Source organism: Diabrotica undecimpunctata, chromosome 2 (genome assembly GCF_040954645.1).
Source record: "Diabrotica undecimpunctata isolate CICGRU chromosome 2, icDiaUnde3, whole genome shotgun sequence".
Lineage (NCBI taxonomy): Eukaryota > Metazoa > Arthropoda > Insecta > Coleoptera > Chrysomelidae > Diabrotica > Diabrotica undecimpunctata.
Genome location: NC_092804.1, coordinates 99297103 through 99310492, shown reverse-complemented (window position 1 = coordinate 99310492; position 13390 = coordinate 99297103). Strand labels below are relative to the sequence as shown.

Here is a 13390-nt window from a genome sequence, read left to right as displayed (position 1 = left end):
AGTGATGACGTCATTCAATAAACTGACTGAGTTGTTGCTGACCCTCAGACCTTGTCTGACAAGGTCTGAGGGTCAGCAATAAACCATGGGAGTATTATATTGCCCTGCAGAGTATCTATTAAATACTTTAACATCACAACATATGTTCATCAATAATGTAACACACAACAAATTTTGTAACTTTTTAAGGGATTTTACCCAGATATTTAGTGGCTTGACTCATGTATACCTGGTAATAATACAATGATGATGGACTTTTTATCCCCAAAATGTTCTGTGATGTAGCCCGAAAGGGTCTTTTTAATTAGATACCTTTTATAAAGGATTTTTAAATAAAACTTTTATGATTCATGCTATACAGCCAACTACAGGAAGTTCATTTTCCTTGTAAATTTAAATAAATGCGTTGTAATCACAACGGCATGTAATATATGACAAAAAGGGGAAGGAATATATGCATTACTACCAAAAATGTTGATTAAAAATGTATGAATATTGTTCGTTACTCAAATTATGTAATTTAAGATCCTCTGGTTATACTTATTTGTAGGTTTTTCACTGATGATGATCTACTAGGATCGAAAACGTTCTGAAAATTTATAAATCCATTTTTAATAATTTTTAAAAATTTTAATAAAAATTTTATACCATTTTGCAAAACGAAGTTTTTAGTTGTTAAGTAAACAACAGTTGTCTGTAAAGAAGTTGTAAGTTTTTTAAACTATGGTATACAGCCAACCACTGGGAATTTCCCTTTTAAATTTTATTTTTATTTATCTAGTAACGAAAAATCAGCAAATTTTAACCTAAAACTCCATGAAGTCCAACAAGTACACAGAAGGAAATGTAGTTTAGTTTATGAAATTAAAATAGCATAGATAAAAGGCGAATAATGTTGGCCAAGTTTAGGGATGCACGCGGGATGTCTCGTCCCGCACTTTGTCCCAGTTTGTTTCGCCCTTTTTTATTTCTGTTACTGCACCGACTCCTTCAGAGCTCACTACGCTACAGCTCTCAGTACCGATTCCTACACATTTCTTCGGATTCTGGTGCAGTTCTTTTACCAAGTTTCATATTATTTTTCCCCAGGCTTCTCCTGCTAGGCGTTGTTCTTCCCCTCTTTCTTGATTTTCGCCAATTATTTTCATGTTCTCATAAGCGTCAATGAACTTGATAAAGTCCTCACGAATGTTATTGAGTATGCATCTCAAATTTAGAGAAAACTATAAAAGTTGATTTTTTTTTAATTCTCGGGGGACCGTGGTCCCCATAGTCCCCTCTCTGGGTCCGTCCTTTTGTTCTCAATTGGCATGAGCTTTCGCAAAAGCAGCTCAAGCTACAGCTTAAACTACTTCCTTCTAACTTACTCATAAAACAAAAAAACCAAATCTGGAAAACGTGGCAAAACTTATACACGAGTAGTCCAGTCGTCAGAGATTTGACCTCTAAAAAGCTAAATTTTGCAAAATGTGTTTGCCACTCCTACCCCCGGGTTTCCCCTTAAAACACACCCTCGTAGAGCGAGGGGAGAGAAAACATCAATTTACTAAGAAAAAATGCTTGGAACAACAAAAATGTAACTGAGATAATTTTTAACAAAAATGTTTATTGAAACCTTTTTTGTAGAATGAACCGTTCTCTAAGACACGACGCTTGCAGCGACCGGCCATTTTTAATGACTGTTACACGCGTAAAATCAATTTTTTAAATTAGGTAAATTTGTATCAACTCGACGACGGTTAAAATTCGATATCTTTTGATCAAAAAGTAAAATGCGTTAAAGTTAAAGAGTGCAGCTTTTTTATGCAATTTTTGCGTTTTGCCACAATGGAAGTCCGTTTCTATAAAGCTCTTAAATAAATAACGGTACGTGATTTTTGGCATTTTGTACAATTCTCTTACGATCAATAAAATTTGTCATCTCCATTGACTGATTTGGTATTTCTATTATTAGAACATAATCTTCGAAACTTATAACATTCAATTTCGATTTTTTAGTTTGACAACGAATCATCCATTTGAAATATGCATAAAAACGCTGAATTTAAATTTTCAGATTACAAACTATCTCACGTCACGGAAAATGCTTCCACAAATACGGCATTGGGTGGAATTTATAGCTGTAGTTGTGTAATTTCAAAAAACGTACTTTTCCGGTTTTTTTCCGGGTTTAAGGATCATTATAATTTGTGCCACTTTCAATGAACTATGGAAGTAGTTTAGGAGCAGGATTACATTAAATATAAAGGTTAACAGTTTTATGCACTTATCCGAGACTTCTTTTAGAATCTTGCCAGAGATTAGGTCAAATCCAGGGGTTTTTTTGATGTTGACTTCATTTATTGTTTGTTTTACTTGGTTGACTGTAAATTTCGTGTGGGGCAGATCCATTTGAAACGGTGCTATTAGGAATCTGGTTAGTTCTGTTTCTTTCTCTGTAGATACTGTAGAAGGGTATGGCGTGAATACTTTTTGAAGGTGCTTGCCAAAAAGATCAGCTTTTTCGTTGTCGTTCCTAGCCCAGGTGTTTACCTCATCTTTGATTGGTGGGTTATACAGTTGTGGCCGTTTGAGTTTTTTCGTGGCTTTCCAGAGTGAGTAATCTGTAGCTTCAGTCGGTGTTAAATTTTCTAAATATTCTTGAATTCCATGGCTTTCTTCTTCATGGATTAATTCCTTTGTTGCTTTGTTAAGTTTTTTCTTATTTTCTGCCGTTCTTGACCGTTGCCGATTTTTACGTAATTGTAGTTTCTCTGAAATTTTTTGTTTAATTGTGGGAGACACATTATTTCTCTTTGGAGATGGTTCGCAGCTGCGAGTCGCATACCATGCAGCAATTTGTATGCTTTTTGTTAAGTTATCTACAGCTGATTCTAATTGGAGTTCATTTTTCAAGGACAGATTTAGTGAGATCAGGCTGTTTAGTTTTTCTCTTAATTGAGACCAGTTAGTCTTGGTGTTATGCAAAGTTGGTTGATGTACTTTGTTTAAGATTTTTTCGAAGATTGTTATTATAAACGGTGAGTGGTCTGATGATAAATCGAAGCATGATTTAGCTTTACATTTGTAAAAAATGACAAAAATCGGGCAACCTTTATTTATTTAACCGCTTTATAGAAACTTACTTCATTTGCATGAAAAATGTAAAAATTTCATACGGAAGCAGCACTCTTTAAAACGCATTTTGATGTTTGTCGATAGGACATTCTGATCAAAAGATATCGAATTTTTACCGACGAGTTAATATAAATTTTATATAAAAAATTGATTTCGCGCGCGTAACTGACATTCATAATCGCCGTTCACTCCAAGTATTGTTTCTGAGAGAACAGTTCATTTTACAGAAAAAAGTGCTACCCCCCCCTAAGAGGGGGGTTTAGATGGAAGCATTGGGGTAGAAACGTCAAACTTTTTTGCATCTTTTTTGGGATCCCAAAATTGTCATTTTTAGCAAAATTCAGCTTGTTCGTATGACTTTTATTAGAGTTTCAGTGGCATTTTCGTCTTTGACGACTGGAGTAATATATCAAAACGGAATAAATTTTGTAAAACACCAAAATAGAATTTCCAGAAAACCCTAGTCCTAAAAAATATCAAATAGAAGCTTTGTCAATACATTACAATCGAGAGGTATCAGTGCTAACAATGCACTGATACAATCGGAATTTACTCATGTCTACAGCAGTTCTGAAGGGTTCTATTGTCGGTTTTCCACTCCACTGCTAAATTTTTCAACTAGGACTTGCGTCGACTCCCCGATCCTATTTTCCTTCCACTTTCCCTTGTATATCTAACCAATCGCATCAACTCATATTTTTCATTTCTCAGTATGTGACCAAAGTTTGTCATTTTCTCACCTTTAAAGTGTTAAGTATTTAAAAAAGGGTGAAAGAAATAATATTATTTCTTTCACCTTTTGAAATGGACTCACACAAGCAACACATTCATGATTTGTTAAGTATTTCTTCATTTTTCCTAATGTTTCGGTGTTTGTTACGTGTTGTGTCCATAATATTTTCCACATTCTTTGATAACACCACATCTCAAAGTTGGCGAATCTTCTTTCAGTTGCGTCCGTAACTGTCCATGCCATAGCTCCATATAAATTTCTATTTCAAGTTTTCCATTGCCAGTTCCCAGTTTTTAATTCTAATATCTATTTTGAGTTTTCTATTGCCAGTTCCCATAAAAATTATAGGTAACTCATACTGCAGTTGTGTTAGAATGGGAACATAAGTATATTTTCTATTTGAGTGTCCAACACACAACATGAAGATTAATAAAATATATAATGATTTAATCGATTATCAGATAAGTAGGTACCTATTCCTATACCTAAATCTAAATTGTATTATTTTTTCAGAAAATATTAATATATTTTATGCACGTTATATTTATCACATTATAAACGGTCAAATTAATAACCAGAAACAAAAAAAGTATGTATTTTGGACAGTCTGTAGCAAAGTAGGTTTCGAATTAAGCAGAGAGTTGCACAAGGTTTTGCTATAGAACTCTTGAGGATCTCATCGTCTTGTTTATAATGAAATACTTTTTGACTAAATCAGACTGACTCACTAACGTACATTAATAGGTAGGTACATTCATTAAACTAATGTTGTGACGTAGTGATAATTCTCACTTCACACACAAACCACTGCACGTTGGACAACAGAAAAATATAATGTTTTGTCCCAAAAGGTTTATTGACTGATTCTTATAGTACTTTTTACACTGAATCCAAAAATGATAACTAATAGTTTTTTTTCCATCACGTAGGGTTTTCTTTTAACACTCAAATTACAAATTAACATATTTTTTACGTATTTACAGCAATAAGGATATGCGTTTACTAGGTACATTAAAATGTGGCGTGAGAGATTTTCTTGAGTATTCTGCATTTCTTTTACAGACAAATTTTCTCACACATCTTTTTTAAGTGTCCAACATTATCGGACTTCATTTTCCTTGATATCGTTTTTCCATACTTGATGGAAACGTTAATCACTAACATCTCCAGGATTTTGTGGAAAAAGTCCAAGTGGGAATCAAAGAAATGGATTTTAAGAGACACGTTGCAGCCTAAATTTATATCCAAACAACATATTGCACAGTAGTGCTGTAGGTGAGTAGGTATCACAGGATAAATTACACCTGGTGGGAGTGTGCTATGTTAGGTACTATCGTTGTATCTGGACTGTATAGGTATACGTACCTAAGTACTAATAATATATTCTATTATTTGTTTTAAAACAAGTATCTATCTAGTTAATCTTCCATATAATATATATTTTGCAAGAATTAATTTAAGCTAATGTAAAGTTTATAATTAGGTATTTACATATTGCAGTTCATATTGCAATAATTGACTTCCACATGATACCCACCTTTTGTTTATGTTATGGAAGTTAGATATGTATTATACAAAATATTATATTTAGGTATGCACTTTATACCATGATGCTATTTACACGTGATTGTAAATTCGTAGTTCAGAAATTATTTTGCTTGGACTCTAATTTTAGTAAATTCTACAAAGTTCTGGAATCAAATGTTTCTACAAATTCGTCACCGTGTATTAGTTATAGTATATATAAAGAGCTATAATTTATGAACAGATGTATGTAACAATATTAAATTGGCTAATGTTAAATTATTCCCAACTAAGTATATACTTTTTCTTGCGATTTTTTTATTAAAATGAACAAAAATTGGTTCTTTATTTCACGTCGATGGCATTCTAGACAGTAGTCACATGTTAGAAATTTATCTTACACGTCACGGAAACGTCATACATCAAATTATCAAATCCATAAGTTTTAAGTTGTGCGAAGTTCCTGAGTTGTGAACTGTAGAGAAAGAATAACCTGATTTTACATAACATATTAAATTATCAGTTACGTGTGAGTAATATTATTAAACGTACAAAGAAAATGCCACGAAGAGGAAGAGCAGCACCGGCCCCTGCACGGTAGGTCAATATTCAAGGCATTAAATTAAGTTTAATATTCAAGCCAATGTTACTTCTCCAATCTGTTCACTTTTCATAACTAATACTTAACACTTTGTTACAGGTCAAATCTTCCCGCTAGAACTCCAACTCATGCACCTCCAGCGCCAGTACATGCAGCCCCACCAGCACCAGTACCAGCACCCTCACAAGGTCCTGGATTGTTTGGCCAAATGGCCGCTACAGCTGGAGGTGTAGCTATAGGATCTGCTATTGGTCATACTGTAGGACATGCAGTAACAGGTATATTTGTTTAAATTTGGTATATATAACACATATATTTAAATAATGATTATTATGATCATACATGCATCCCGACAGCACAAAAAAACTAGGTGAAGTTTTTTTTTATTTTTATAAATTTAAATTATAGTCTTTCCATACTTTTTCTAATATAGTTACTTTTTTATTTTAATTATTTTTTCACCATTTAAGTCAGTATTCTCAGTATTCTAAGTTTTTCTTTAATTTTATTTTTTTTTCTGTACCTAGTAATCCAGGCAGGATTAATACCTAGTGGGTAAGGCATTTAGAAATGAGTATATACCTGGATATTTACTCTGGCTTTGGGTAAATGTTTAAATAACAGTAGGTACACTTGGATTAAAACAATTTTCAAATCAGATCACATTTTTCTTGTTGCCATATTTTGAAGCAATTACCTATATCCATTAACCTTTGACCTTTAAAATTTGTGTTTTGGATGTTATGTTTATTTTTGACCTAAGAAAATATCAGTATGAAACAGAAACACTTTTAATAACAAAATTAAAAGATTAATAGAAATCAATTTTGTGCTTATCAAATTATAATCTTTCAAAGGAATACATGTATTGAAATCATATTGTTCAAGAATGAATCTTAATTTCAAATTGTTGTATTAAATTTACTATTAACAGCTTGCACTGGATATTTAAATGGATTGGTATTTTTGTAGCAATATATTTAGTTCTATTTGTATAATTAAATTTAATTAGTATGTTACAACATTAAAATGACAAAATTCTAATGTTCTAAATATTCTACTCTGACAGATTCTCATTATCAGTAGTGGCTTTGTTGCTTATTCAGAATGACCAAGAGAAACTTATCTGATATAGAATTTTTCATTTAAAAATCAATTCACCTCATTCAAGATACATGAGAACCCGACAGTGTTGTTAAAACATCAGAATAGTTAATAAGTGAGGAATTTTCAAAATGTCAACTATTTAAGAATACACTAGTCGATTGGATTTTTAAAATGAAAAGAATCACATTTTCCAAATTTCTTTTTTTACTTTTTAATAATGTGGAAAATGAGATATGTTTAATCAATAATATAAAAGATCACATTAAAATGTATAATTTTAAATATGTTTTAAAACTCAACTATTATAGTGAGGCACTAAATAAATCAATAACTTTTGTTATATAACATTGCCTCTGAATTAGGGAAAATTCAGTGTGACATGGAATGGGTTGGATAACATTCAGGAAAACCTAATTTTAGTTGCATTATGAGGAGGTTCTCCAAAAGAAATTTAAGAGTGCACCAAAAACTAATAGTTGGTCTTGAGGTATAAATTACCATTTTTTAAAGTTATCCTAACTTTAAAACTAAATAGAAATGTTAAAATTTATTCTTTAATAGCGACATTATCCAGATACATCTAGAAGGTAAAGAAAATCCATACATAATATACACATATACTTACATAATATTTAATATAAAAAAATATAATTATTTATTTATTAATGGGTTCCACAACCTATTGGGGGTTACCCCAATTTTATTTAAAATATTACAAAATGATACAATAAATCAAAAAATATAGTGCAGTACATGTATGGAACAGAAAGATATCAAGAAAAAAATTGAAAAAAATTACAATAGTTGCTTTCTGCTTTGTTTACAAAGCACATAGAAATAAATCAAGGTCAATTTTACTACCATTTAAAATAATTCTATTCATGGAGAATGTTTAACAAAATTACACCTAGGAAACTTGACTGTAAAATTTGAAAATAACAGAGGAAATCTGGAAGGGATATTAAAATCAATTAAAGACAACAGTTTATGTCAATCAGTCAGCCTTGGGTCAATCAATTCAGTTAATCTTGGAACAAAGTAACCCTCCTTCCAACACAACATCTGCATACATTAAAGACCAACAATCTCCCCTTGAAGTTCAGCTGTTATCTGGTCCAGCATTAATTAGAATAAATATGAGCTTAACACAGGGCCCTCATAAAGCTCTACTTTCACACAAAATTTTACAGTTTCACCTGCATTAGTTCTAACGCTAGTTGTTTACCTCTCATACATGTCTTGCATTACTGTCATATTATTCAGATGGCACTCCTGTCCTACTTAATGTCCACCACAGTAGATTTCTGATAACTTTGTCATATGCCTTCCAAATAACTATTGCAAACCAAATAAAACACTAAATAGATATTTTAAAATTTGTTCATTATTTATTAAAAATCTGGGAAATCAAAGAAGGAGGAGCCCTTCTTGGTGCAATGTGAAGGTAAAACTCCTCTAAACCTTGCCTAGGACCCAGTACATCCCAATTGAAAAATTTAACTCTAATATAGAAGTTTATAAATAACATCATTACTAACATGGCTTTACAATTCAGACCTAACCTAAGTGTGCATACATATAATCTTATAAGAAATTTCACTATATTTACTAGTCAAGTAAAATCTATAATAATGTTAAATTAATTAACTTTCTTGCAAATAAGCCTATAAAACTATATTAAAAATTCAATACATATACAAATATAAAAAGATATTTATTAAGTTTTCCTTCTGTAGACTTCGTTTGGCTTTTTCCTGGATCACATTTATGTGTTCTACCTTTCCTCTGACAAACTTATTAATTTCCTCCTGATGCCTTGATTTAATGATTGAAGTTTCTCCCAAACAGCTTGCAACACATCATCTAAAACATAGTTAGTACCTATGTGCTCCTCATACATTCTTAAACTCCATTCGCTTAGCTGTCAAAAAGTAACTAACTTCGCAAAAAAATAATTACTAAATTCACTAGACAGTTCGGACTGGGAATAGCGAACCGAGTATACCAAGTGCACATGCTTACACAAGGTATTTCTTACCACATATTTGTCACACATACCAGTAGCGATGAATACAAATTTATTTGAAATTGCCCATATACCGTAAAATTCTTCTTAACCTTCACTTTGTTTTTTATTGATTCTGCCATTTTGTGAGCTTTTGTTATGACTCTATCTTGATAATTAATGTGTCTTAAAATGTATATTATAGAATAATAAACAAACTTTGTCTCATTTGCTTCTTGTAATAACAAGTCCATAAATGGATTTTCATCATACAAATACAATGGATGATATAGGTTTGGTTTTGTTACAGCAGATTTTCATCATTTTCATTAATAATTCTTTTCATTTACCTTTTTATTTGTATTTTCAAAATTGGATCATGTATTTGCTTCTTCTCTTAAATATTCAAATTTTTTATAACATTGACAGGTCTACAGGTACCCTTTTTGGTTGATTGCACATTATCTTTGCCTGTGCATTGTAATATTTTGAGACCTCTCAAGGTTTTTGAAAATTATCCTTACTTATCAGTCATAAATTTTCACTACTCATATAATACATACCTAAAAAAACTTAAGTTCAATAAGTCTAATCTGTTTGACAGTAAGAAAGCTACTGGGAATCCTGCATTTCTATCATTTTTAATATTATGTACTACTGTTAAATCCATTGCTCTCTTATTTAAAGCCAATATCTTCTGTTTTTGGTTCATCATGTTGTTCTCCTAATAAAAATAAACCTCCAAATTTATAATTTACTCAAAATTTATGTATAATATATACACACACATTTGGAATTTTTTTACCTGTAATAGGATTTTTAATACAATAACTCAGATTCCCTGATTTGCAATTAACCAGTGTAAATTTCAATATAACGTCCCAATGTTTTATAAGTAATTTATTTGTTCCACTGGATGGCCCCTTCTTTGCAGTTTATAATATTTATAGTAGCATATGTCGCACGCCAATAGAGTTGTTCAGTCTACCGATTTTTCCTGAAAGTCCGGTTTTGTGCAGATAATAATAATGTTTTATTAACATCAATTTTGTTAGTGTTCATTAGGTATAATTTGAATAATTAAATTTATACTTAAATACATTTAGTATTCCCAATATTGTTTATAATTTCAAATTAAAAAGGGTCTATTATTTTATTTTTGAAATTCCTTTTTATTTTTAGAAATCTACTTTTTTTCAAACCGTTTTGGCAATAAAACATAACCATTTTTTTTAGTTAAACAATATTTTTAATTCCATATCTACATTTATAAATGTACGTTTTTGGCGAATTGACATGCACTCTAGCTGTGTTCCGTTTTTACACTTACACTGGCGGCATCGCGGCATGGATTGACTTGACGTCTTGACGATGATCGTTTGCGAAGGTGCGGTAGTTATCATTATCATCATTTGGCTCTACAACTCTATGTGAGTCTTGGCAGCGTTTACTATTTTCCTCCATTGTTGTCGGTTCTAAGCAGATATTTCCCATTGCTGTGTTCTCATTTTGCGTAGATCACTGGCTACTGCTTCGTTCCTTCTCTTTCTTGGGCGACCAACTGACCTTCTGCCATCGGGCCTTTCCCAGAATGTGATGTTCAGAAGTCTTTCGTCACTCGATCTTAGTACGTGGCCCGCTCATCTTATTCGGTTTGCTTTAATGTAGCGTACTATGTTTTCATCTCCATATACTGTCTGTAGTTCATCATTGTGTCTTCTTCTACATTCTCCTGTTGTCTCTTCTTTGCAAGGCCCATAGATAGTCCGCAGTATCTTTCTCTCCAGTACCAGTAATTTTGTCGTTTCCCGCTGGTTCAGAGTCCATGTGTCGCTTCTATACGTTATTGTTGGACGAATTATTGTCTTGCACACTCTTATTTTTGCTGGTATTGAGAGTATTTTTGATTTAAGTACGGTCATTAATGACTAATATGTCCTGTTTCCTGCAATGATCCTGGCTTCCACGTCCTTTTCATATTTATTTTCAGATGTCATGATCGCTCCCAGGTACTTGAATTCTTTGACGACTTCAAAGTCGTATTCATTAATTGTTACGTTTTGTCTAACCCTTGGTCTTGGGTTCTTCGTAACCACCATGTACTTGGTCTTGTCCCCATTGACCTTCAGATCAACTTCCTTGGCTCCGTTTTCGAATAGGGTGAAAACTTCTTTTGCATCTCTGGTGGATTGTGCAATTGTGTCCACGTCATCCGCAAACGCCAATAGTATTTTTGATCCTTGTGCGGCAAATCCGTTTGTCAGTTTTGGTTGAGCTTTTCTTACCGCATGTTCCAGTGCAAAATTAAATAGCAGGGGGCGAGAGGATCTCCTTGTCTAAGCCCGGTGTCAATGAGGAATTCCTCCGACGTGGTGCTGCCAATTCTGATCCGTGCGGAAGCGTTCTTTGTGCTCACCTGTGTTAATTGTACCAGCTTTCCAGGTACTCCCATTTCTACCATGGCCTCCCACAATGCTTCTCTGCTAACAGAATCGTAAGCTTGTTTAAAGTCCACGAAGATTTGGTGTATATCGCGGTTGAATTCCCAGTTTTTTCCAACACCTGGCGTAGGACGAATATCTGGTCTATAGTCGACCTTCCCGGTCTGAATCCGCTTTGGTAGTCGCCTATTATTTCCTCTGCGTATGGAGTTAGCCTTCTAGGCAGTATTATGGATATAATTTTGTACGTTGTATTGATTAACGATATTCCTCTATAGTTCCGACATATTTGTTTGTCACTAAAAAAAGGTGCGGTAGTGGTAGTAGGATATCGACTGGAAAGGGACTCCAGTCCAACAAATGAATTAATTATAAAACATTGCGACGTTGTATTGAAATTTAAACTGGTTAATTGTAAAACTGAATCAATTTTAATTGTGTTTCTAAATATTTTAGGAATGTTCAGTGGTGGTGGATCAAGTGAAGCACCTGTACAACAGGCACCACAACAAGTAGCACCCCAACAACAGTATGCTGGAGCAGGAGCAGCTGGGGAACAAGGACCATGTTCTTGGGAAATTAAGCAATTTTTACAATGTTCATCTACACAGTCTGATTTAACACTATGCCAAGGATTCAATGAAGCTCTACAACAATGCAAAGTTAGAAACAGTAAGTATTTATTTAATTATGTTTGTATTTTTATAAATATTGGCCATCAATTATTTTGTTAAATTTGCGTTCTACTTTGATATTTCTGATATATTGTATAAAAATAAAAATGGTCTCCCTTTGGGTAATGATTGTCATTAAATGCACAACGCTTGTTTTGAGTCTAAAATGTAAAGTGCATATAGAACATGTTTTTTTTTAATAATCCCAAATATGTATTTTTGGCTTGTTAATTTTATTTGTTGTGTTTACTTGTTGAAAATTTTTAGTTTTATTTTTTTTTGTACTCCTTTTGAAAATTTTCTTATGAAAGGCAATTGTGTATCCATTTTTTTAAAACAGATATATGCAGAATGCTTCTGTAAATTCTTTCTCTGCTCACTCTATTAATCTGCTATTCTATTAATGGTGTGAATTTCTTCTTGGTATACTATTCATTTTCCCAGGTTACTTAAATTTCTTGTTTCTTTTGTTAGAATTATTTTTGAGAAATTTCGAGGTCCTTTTGTCTATATTTTTTTGTTTTTCTATATGTGTTTCTTTTCTCCTCATATGTTTCACCCACTTGTTGCAAGTTTCTATGATTGAGTGTTTTAATTAATTCAATATTCACCTAACTTTTGGTAAGGTGCTTTGTTATATATAGTATTAATTAAACTAAAAATAAAAATAATTAATGTTTTTGTTTTAGATATTGCTGTTTAGACAGACTAGTGATATATTTTAAATTCCGGTGTTACTGAGATGTTAAAATTATTCTAAACATTACCTCACAGAATGCACTATATGTAGATAGGAATGTTACACAAATGTTAAATTAAATGTTTTTGCGAATATTTGGTTGTTATTTCTTCTTATCCTTAACGTGTCGTATTTTAATAGTAGGTCACACTTTAACATAACAGATAACAGAAATCCTTGGATAGTTTAGATTTATCACAAAGGGTTTCATAAAATATTATTTATTCTAAAAATACACTTAAATGTCAAACTTAAAACATAGCTATTAGTTTTTGGTTCATGAATCAATTCTTTAGAAAATCGTTGCTCCCAGGTAATATTGACAAGACTCAGACTTGGCCATGGCAAATTAACACATAAACATTTAATTAAGAAAGAACTTCAACCGCAATATGAAGTGACATTATCGATAAAACACGTGTTAGTGACATATTCCGTGGAAAGACTGA

General features: G+C 32.3%; 1 protein-coding gene across 1 annotated transcript; it reads left to right on the top strand.

Moving 5' to 3' along the window:
* Nucleotides 1–5789: 5789 nt before the first annotated feature.
* Chchd2 (Coiled-coil-helix-coiled-coil-helix domain containing 2) lies at nucleotides 5790–13036 on the top strand. The gene is made up of 4 exons (XM_072523244.1): nucleotides 5790–5971; nucleotides 6075–6253; nucleotides 11985–12200; nucleotides 12892–13036. The coding sequence occupies exons 1-4, from the start codon at nucleotides 5934–5936 to the stop codon at nucleotides 12903–12905; spliced, it is 447 nt and encodes a 148-aa protein (XP_072379345.1). The 5' UTR covers nucleotides 5790–5933; the 3' UTR covers nucleotides 12906–13036.
* The last annotated feature ends 354 nt before the right edge of the window (nucleotides 13037–13390 follow it).